Genomic DNA, 8,886 nt, shown 5'->3' on the forward strand with positions numbered 1-8,886 from the left:
GCTGAGGGTTCTGCTGCTGCCCAGAGCTTTCCTTGGACTCCTAATTGCTGGGCCTTGTCCTGGGGGGCCCGCTGGGGCTGCAGCCAGTGCTGGCTCCCACTGAGGCTGCCTGGCCAAGAGCAGCCCCAGGGGCACAGGGCAGAGGCAAAGCACGGTGGGGAGGAGAAAGAACAGGGACAAGATTGGCCTTGAAAGGCAGAGGCGTTCTGGGGCCCGCTCCTGGCCAGGGAGCCTGGCCAGAGCCGTGCCCAGCTGGCCAGGGCCTTGAGGGACAGCTGTGCAGCTGGGCCAAGCTGTGCCAGCAGCTCCAGCCGTGCTGGGGAGCCTTGCCAGCTCTGGGCCCTGCTGTGCAAGAGGCTCCCTGTGTGCCACTGGCAGCTGGGGCCTCAGCCACCTCCTCTTTCCACAGTTCCACCTCTGGACAGGAGTTGTAAGATGGTGGCTTCACCTCACACCCAAAGAGCAAGAGCAGCTCCTCCAGCAGTTAGAAGAGCCTGGGTAGCCCTGTCAAGAGTTCTGAGAAGAAGACTCCAGAACAGCCATTGTCAAGGAAATCTCCTATTCTCCTGGAGATCCCACTGCCACCTCCTTGTCCCATGTATATCCCCAAGCTACTTCCATCTCTTTTTTGATCCTCCTCTGTCCCGTCCCGACTTCTTCTATAGACCCCAGGAGCAGCCCAGCACCCTCCAGCCCCTCCTGAGACCAACATGTCCCTTCCTGTGCCCCTCAACCCCCTGGTCCTGCCCTCTAAACAACACTGAAGTTATCCCCGCTCTCTGCCAGTCTGGGTGATGGCCCTTTCTTTAGTTGCACTACAGGGAAGGTGCCGTCACCCCAGTGTCTGGGTGGCAGCAGCAGCAAAGCCCAGCTGGCAGCAGCACTGGCTGAGCTCCATGGCCAGGAGCAGCCGTGGATGCCCACGGTGTGGGCAGGCAGGAGCCAGGCAGGGGCTGCTGTGACCAGCGGCGGGGTCCTGAGGGCTGGGGGAGCCCAGGGGGCAGGCAGCAGCATGGGGCTCCTGAGAAAAAGTAACCCCATTTGCTTAGTTTTTCACTTTTCGATATTAGAAATTTGTAGAAATATTTCAAAATATTTTTTCTGTAGACAGACACCCCCAAATATTTCTTCCCAATTCCTATAGTAGTTAAAGATTTTTCTAAGTAGTTTTAGAATCCAAAAAAATGACCTCATTTTGTCTTCACTTTTCATTTTTAAAAATATTTAGAAATATCTCTTGTATAGAGAAATCCCCATATGTTTCATTCCTTTTTCCACAAGACATCTGTATTTTTGAAACTGGTTTTAGAGGTCTGGAAAATATTTTCCCCTTATACAATAAAAAAATAAAATTGCATTTCAGTGGTAATCTTTATTTTAGGAAGAAGTAAGACCCCTTCAGCCCGCCAGCCTGCTGCAGAGGCTCTTTTCCCACAGGATCTTTTTATCTGGTCACAACCAACATACATAAAACCATTTCCCAGATATTTCCTGGGATTTTGGACAAGCTAACATCTTAGTCTTCTCAGACAAACTCTGAGCACAGTGGGAATGTCTTCAAGTTACCATCTTTGTTTGCTTCTGGTGGAACTCCCTCAGTTCTAGAGCAGGGCCTTCTCTCAGCTTCCTGCTGCCCCCGGACTCTCCTCCCGGCCTGCTGGGCTTGGTTGGGTGGCACAGCCTGTGCCAAGGGGCACCAAGGTGCCTACAGGCTCCAGCTCTGGGGGAAACCGAGAATGTCCTGCCCGCATCCACCGTGCTGCCAGCTCAGCAGTGCAGCACAGCACGGGCTGACGCTCCCCATTGCTCCCACAGGCGCAGCTGAAACCACAGCACATGTTCCTGATGCCCAGAAGGGCCTTGGAAGGGGTTTCTGTCAGGGAACAGGCTGCTGGCTGAGGTTCCTGGCAGGCCTGCTTGTTTTGGAGCTGATATTCATCTTATGCTCTGTCCGAATTTGGACTTAAGTTAAGACAGTGAGTGTTTAGTTCACCTTTCCCTCAGACAGCTTCTTTTGAAAGTCTACTGTACATAGGAAACATTGCCAGTGAGGCTGCAGTGTAGGTGTGGCCAGTCCATGACGGTCCAAAGAACTCTGCTGAGGGTTCTGCTGCTGCCCAGAGCTTTCATTGGCCTCCTAATTGCTGGGCCTTGTCCTGGGGGGCCCGCTGGGGCTGCAGCCAGTGCTGGCTCCCACTGAGGCTGCCTGGCCAAGAGCAGCCCCAGGGGCACAGGGCAGAGGCAAAGCATGGTGGGGAGGATAAAGAGCAGGGACGAGATTGCCCCGTAAAGGCAGGGGACGGGAGAATGTCGCTTATCGGAGGAAGCCCCAAAGAGCGGGTGGAAGGGGTGCCGGCTGATCAAGGACCCCCAAGGAGTGGAGGGAGGGCGTATAGGCTGATGGAGTGTCGCGAGGAGCGGTTGGGGAGTGTAGGGGTGTCCGTTGGTGGGGAGGAGCAGCCGGAGCGCTTGCACGGTCCGGTGATGGGGAGGCCGGCAGGGCCTGTCAGAGTAGGCTCAGCCTGGCCGGTGGGTACGGCCAACGCCGCCCGCCCACAGGACCATGGCGCAGTTCCTGTTCGAGGCGGACCTGCGCGGGCTGCTGAAGCTGGACACGCTGATCCCGAATGCGCCGCCTACGCGATGGCAGCGCAAGGCCAAGGAGAGTGGCCCCGGGCCCAGTCCCATCGGCGTGTCGCCCATGAAGCCGGCCAATCGCTCCCACAGCTCCAGCAAGACGCCGTCCAAGACACCCGGTGAGCGCCGGCCCCCAGCGACGGAGGTTGAGTGCGGGAGCCTCGCCCAGGATGCTTGTCTGTAGCCATGGGGCTCTGGGCTCCCTGCCACGCTGCCCTACCGGCTGCTGCTCAGGCAGGAGGAGGTGAGCTGTGCTCCTGACAGCCACTCACCTCCTTGCCAGCATTAGGGGCAGAGCTCTTAGCACTGGGGCTGGCGAGCTGCTGTTTGCCCAGCTGAGCCTTCCTGGCACAGTTGTATGCTAGGACGAGTGTGGGCAGGACTGTTAGCTGACAGCTTTACATCTTGTGAGCGTTTTAGTATCTTCCCCTTATCTCTGGACTCTGGAATTGTTGCACTAGACCCAAGGAGTTGCACCACACTGTCCCTAACCAACTTGGTGGCAGGGAGGAAAATATAAGTTAGTTGTGACTGGGTGGCATGAGACCTCAGAGTCCTACTTGTCTGGTGGGTGTGATGTGGAGGAGTGTTGGGTTTGCTCCCATGAAAGCTCTAATATAGGCTGTTAAATAGCTGTAAGACAATATTTTCATATGTGAATGCAGGTAAATCTGGATCCAGAATTCAAAGCACCCCCACAAAGGCTGGGGGGGATCGCTACATTGCCAACCGCAGCACTATGCAGATGGAGATGGCAAATTTCCTCCTAACCAAAGAGAATGACCCTGATGAGGATTCCCCTACCAAGAAGGTGAGCATGTTGCTAAGTTACAATTACTTCACAACCGCTACTCCTTCCTGCCCCTTTACTCTATCAAGTGGGCACATGGGACTGACAAGTCCCAGCCATCACTACTTGCAGCTCTGGGCTTCAGGAGCCTAGGATGAGATTGAAGCTGTAGAGACTGCCATGCACTCTAAGCCTATGCTGCTTCTGGTAGCAAAATTTAGCTTTTGACTAATGAGGTTTTAAAATGTAGCAGGCAACAAAAACACAGAGCTGTGAGCCTATGCAAAGTGAAACTGCTGGTGGTAGCTATTCTAGGACAATGTCTCCACAGGGAACACTTCTGGAATGTTTTACACTGTGTTCTGAAATCTGTTTATGAAGCATTTGGTCGCTTTGTGGCTGTGGCTTTTCCCACTGGCAATAACACTGAATTTGCCATTGTGTGAAAATGTGAGCAGGACGATGTATGAAAGTCTGAGGGAAAACTGCTTTGACCTGCCTCTGTGTGACTGACCCTTGCAGCACAGTCAAACATCTTCAGATTCTAAGAGAAGGGGACTTAGGTGTCTGTTTAAATTGCAGTGTGGGAATTGTTTTAAATGCATTGCACTGAGGGTGATTTGTCTCTGTAGGAGCAACAGAAAGCCTGGACAGTGAATCTGAATGGTTTTGATGTAGAAGAGGCAAAGATCCTCCACCTCAGTGGAAAACCACAGAATGCTCCAGAAGGTATGATACAGAGTCGTTGTGAGCTGAATCAGCAGCAGAGATCAGGTCAGGGGAACAGCAACACAGAGGCTCTGTATGTGGTCACAGGAGAAATCAACTGGTTTCTGAGAGCTGTACAGGCTGGAGTCTCCTTTCTTACGGTTCCTGAGGTCGAGGGAGGGCATAACAGTTACAGTGAATTTATTTAGGAGAGTTGCTATGACTGCCAGTTGGTCACCTGTTACAGGGCTTGCAAGGGTCTTCAGGGTGAAGAGAGAGATGAGAATCTTGACCTCATGTTCAGAAGGCTTGATTTATTATTTTATTATATATATTACATTAAAACTATACTAAAAGAAATAGAAGGAAAGTTCTCAGAAGCTAGCTAAGCTAAGAATAGAAAAAGAATGAATAAACAAATTTCTGTGTCTCAACAGAGAGTGAGACCCAGCTCTGCCATGAGTGGTCAGTAAATCCAAACATTCACCCAAGACCAATCATGCATCCACCTGTTGCATTCCACAGCAGCAGATAACCGTTGTTTACATTTTGTTGCTGAAGCCACAGCTTCTCAGAAGGGAGAAAAATCCTAAAGAAAGGATTTTTATGAAAAGATATCGGTGACAGTCACCTGTACTGCAGGTTCCAAACCTTCATGAAGTCTGTAAGAGCATGAAACTCTCTGCTGTACACTTTCTAGCTTAAACTGCAACTAAATATAATGGGATTCAAAACCCCAAGTGTTTGTTAAATTTTTTTCCATGAATGAGGAAATTGTAGCTCACCCCTGTTCAGCAGTTCATTCTGCCAGTGATTTTTGTGCACGGCAGGCTTGTGAGTGTTTCTCTTAGGACTTTATTTTCACTCCAAGGGATTCCTAGTTGGGTGAGCAGCACTCAGCCGGGAGGAAACTAACTCAGGTTAACAAACCTGTTCCCCTGCACACAGGCTATCAGAATAACCTGAAAGTGCTCTACAGTCAGAAAATGGCACCTGGATCCAGCAGGAAGAAGAGCAGATATATTCCCTCAAAGCCAGACTGGGTCTTGGATGCACCAGAGATGTTCAACAACTACTGTAAGTAGGCTGCAGGGTTTAGTGCTGGGCATCCAGAACTTTCTGCACTGGATTGCTGTTCCTAGGACAGTGTGACTGGGCTGTCTGTATTATTTTGTGTACCCAGGCTAGCACAGACCACTTCTGGAGTGTCCCTGTGTGGCCTTACAGGGACAGTGGTCTAGGGCACTGTGTAGGTGCCTTGGAGCAGGGTACCTGGCCCCAGCAGCTGGGCATAGTGACACTCAGAAGGCTGCCCCTCACCTGTACGTGTGTCTGTGCACACGTGCACCCACACCTGCTGCATCAGCACGGGTGAAGGGCAGGGCTCTCTAGCCAAGCATGGTGTGACCTGCATTGCTCTTTCAAATTGTAGATCTGAATCTCGTAGACTGGAGCTCCCAGAACTTCCTGGCAGTGGCTCTGGACAACGCTGTTTATCTGTGGAATTACGCTACTAGGGAGATTATCCCCCTACTGCAGACAGAGCATCCATATCCTTACATTTCCTCTGTGTCATGGATTAAAGATGGAGACTATCTTGCTGTTGGCACAAGTAGTGCTGAGGTTCAGGTGAATGCAGGAGTAAAACTAGAGGTGTTTTCTAGGGATTGACAGAACTGTGGGGCCTGGGGAAAAAACCTTTGCTGACAGAGGAAGGATGCCATGCACCTGACTTGTCTTCCCTGGTGTGGGGTGGAACTGCCCAGCATGCAAGGCAGGGTTTGGTCTGGGGGTTTTCTGACAAGCAGCGTTACCTTCTGTGCTATAGTAATGAGATACACATTTTCTCTGTTCCCTTACTGAGAAAGCTGAATGCCAGAGCTCTTTGCAGTGAGGTTCCTAGGGCATAGAAACAGGATTGGGTTTCTTCTGAAGAACTTTTTGCTTTGCCTCTCCAGCTATTGTTGCATTTATATTGTTGTATATCATATTTCTAAGGTCTCATACCTTCTAGGTTGTTTTCTCACAGCAGCTCTTCACAGCAGTGTTGTTGTTGCTTCTCAGTCAGGGCTCCTTTCCAGCTCTCCTTGAATGCCCCACCCCCTTTTATCCCAGCTACCTCCACGGGCTACAGCTTCTGCCCAATCAAGGATATTGCAGCTGCAGCCCATTTACAATAACTAGAATCAGGGCAGGGTCACTTATACAATACAGAGATCTTTTACTGCAATACATATATTTACTCAGGCCCCTATAAGCTATGGGACATTGAGCAGCAGAAACGTCTCCGAACCATGACCAGCCATTGTGGCCGTGTGGGAACCCTCAGCTGGAACAGCTGCATCCTCTCCAGGTAAAGCAGTGGGTCAAGGGCAGTTTCCAGTTGTTGCAAACTCCTGTCCCTCAATCTATGTGTGGCATGGGTTAGGGATGGCAGAGAGAAGTTGGTCCTGGCTTGGGATTCTTACTCAGCCTTATCTGTTGGGGCTGTGAGGAGAAGGCCTCTTTCCTGTATTGCAATTTGTGCTGAAGTTGTGAAGAGCTTGTGTGGGTGTTTCACTCACACCAACAGACCTGTGTTGCTGGTGACACTGGTTGAAACCCAGTGGCAGCTATAGCAGCCTTGCAACAACGAAAATGGATTTGGGTGAAAATGTGCAGCCTGACTCTGTAAGCCTTCTCTTCTCTCTGCAGTGGTGCACGGACTGGGCACATCCATCACCACGATGTCCGAGTGGCTGAGCGTCACGTGGCCACCCTTGCTGGCCACACACAGGAGGTGTGTGGACTCAGATGGTCTCTGGATGGCCGCTACCTGGCCAGTGGTGGCAGTGACAGTCTGGCGAACGTCTGGCCATGCACCCAAGGTGGGGGTGGAGACTTTGCTCCTCTACAGACCTTCACTCAGCACCAGGGTGCTGTCAAGGTGAGCACAGAGCTGCCACAGGCGGATATGTGTGTGCAAGGCAGGCATGCAGCACTGGCTGGGTGCAGGTTGCCTCTTGTATGTTTTAAAATGAACTCTCCTCGCTCAGGCTGTGGCGTGGTGCCCATGGCAGATGAATGTTCTAGCCACTGGAGGTGGCACTAGAGACAGACATATCTGCATCTGGAACGTGTGTTCTGGCGCCTGCCTCAGTGCTGTTGATACCCGTTCCCAGGTGAGATATGAACATCAGCTTGGAGACAAACACCTTCTGGCAGCACACCTACACAGAGCTGCTGGCTCCTCAGGCCCAAAGGCACAGGGAAGGAGGGGGACCATGCTCGCCTCCGAGTGGTGAGCATCAGCACAAGCACCTCGTCTCACCTGTATTACTGCCTCTTTGCAGGTGACTTCTATCCTATGGTCCACAAACTACAAGGAGATCATTTCAGGCCATGGCTTTGCACAGAATCAGCTGGTTACATGGAAGTATCCAATAACGACCAAGGTTGCAGAGCTGCAAGGTAGGTGGATGTTGTTATCTTGTTGTTGCATTTCTAAAATCCCATACTGTTGCAATCATATCTCTAAAGTCTCATACCTTCTCAGTGATACTTCTTGGGGGCAGTTCTTCACAGCTCTGACTTCTCCTGCTTGTTGCTCCTTCTTCGTCAGGGCTCCTTATCAGCTCAGCTTGACTGGCCAAGCCCAGCCCCTTTTATCTCAGTTATCTTCACTAGCTACAGCTGCAGCCCAATTAAGGACATTGCAGCTGCAGCCCATCAAAAACAACCAGGGCTTATCAAGACAAGGCCTATATACAGATATTCAATATACAATACAAATATTTTACTAAGACTCCTACTATATTTCCCCCTTTTCATTTACTCACAGATACTAAGACTCCTACTATAGGTGGACAGGGCCTGGGTGTGGGGGGGGTGTTAGAGGTTGAAGACAGCTGCACTCCTTGGTTTGAGCCTGCAGCATCACTGATACAGGACAGTATCCGGGGCCATGCTGCTAGGAGTAAAGCATGCCCACGGGGCTGTGGAAGAGATACCACTGATCCAAGTGTGTGCTTGGGGTCTGGAATCACGCTGCCACAGCCACTGGGGAGACAGCTATGCAAGCTGGCAGGGCTCATGGGAGCATACAGGAGCAAATGTGCATGTGCTGATCAGCTCAGCCCTGACTGCACATTCCTTCTCCTCCTCAGGTCATACTGATAGAATCTTGACCCTGACCATGAGCCCTGATGGTACAACAGTGGCCTCAGCAGCTGCTGATGAAACAGTGCAAGTCTGGAGCTGTTTTGAGATGGACCCCATAAAGAAAAAGGAGAAAGAGAAGGCAAACTGTGCCAAAAGTGGTATTCCTCACCAGAGCATCCGCTGAGAGCACGGGATTGTTGTGGGGAGGGGGATATTTGGTTTACACACTGTACAGTATTTTAAATGTTAATAAACTGCTTAACTTGACTTTTTCTTAATGGAGTCTGATGGAAGAAAAAGCCATGGCTCCTAAACCCAAGTCCTCCCTGAGGCTGGGGATCTGAGCAAAGAGTGGAGGCCTAAGTCTTAAGGGCCAGTTTACAGGCCCCTGAGCTTAGCACAGCCTAGCAGAAGGATGCTGTGCAAGGGCTGTACTTCTGTTTCTGTCCCAGCTAAGACAGATATGTCACCTGCCCCATCTAGATGCTGACTACAAGCAGAGCAGCTCCACCACAGGCTCAACTGAAAGCACAGCATGGCTGTGGCCTCAGTTTGTGTTGTCCTGGCCTGTCTCACAAGCCCAGAGACACCTTACCATGGCTCTGCAGGCA

General features: G+C 51.2%; 1 protein-coding gene across 1 annotated transcript; it reads left to right on the forward strand.

Annotated features, from left to right (window-relative positions):
- The first annotated feature begins 2,563 nt into the window (after positions 1-2,563).
- LOC128948625 (cell division cycle protein 20 homolog) lies at positions 2,564-8,459 on the forward strand. The gene is made up of 10 exons (XM_054293395.1): positions 2,564-2,756; positions 3,303-3,448; positions 4,060-4,156; positions 5,084-5,212; positions 5,568-5,764; positions 6,394-6,488; positions 6,830-7,061; positions 7,171-7,296; positions 7,468-7,585; positions 8,281-8,459. Exons 1-10 carry the CDS (start codon positions 2,564-2,566, stop codon positions 8,457-8,459), a joined length of 1,512 nt encoding a protein of 503 aa, XP_054149370.1.
- The last annotated feature ends 427 nt before the right edge of the window (positions 8,460-8,886 follow it).

Source organism: Melozone crissalis, unplaced genomic scaffold (genome assembly GCF_028551555.1).
Source record: "Melozone crissalis strain CALT ecotype California unplaced genomic scaffold, PUWL_Pcris_2 ptg000139l_1, whole genome shotgun sequence".
NCBI lineage: Eukaryota > Metazoa > Chordata > Aves > Passeriformes > Passerellidae > Melozone > Melozone crissalis.

Coding starts and splice junctions, on each gene's coding strand:
- LOC128948625 (XM_054293395.1), top strand. CDS start 2,564: ATGGCGCAGTTCCTGTTCGAGGCGGACCTGCGCGGGCTGCTGAAGCTG. Junction 3,449..4,059: donor AGGATTCCCCTACCAAGAAG/GTGAGCATGTTG, acceptor TTGTCTCTGTAG/GAGCAACAGAAAGCCTGGAC. Junction 5,765..6,393: donor CAAGTAGTGCTGAGGTTCAG/GTGAATGCAGGA, acceptor GGCCCCTATAAG/CTATGGGACATTGAGCAGCA.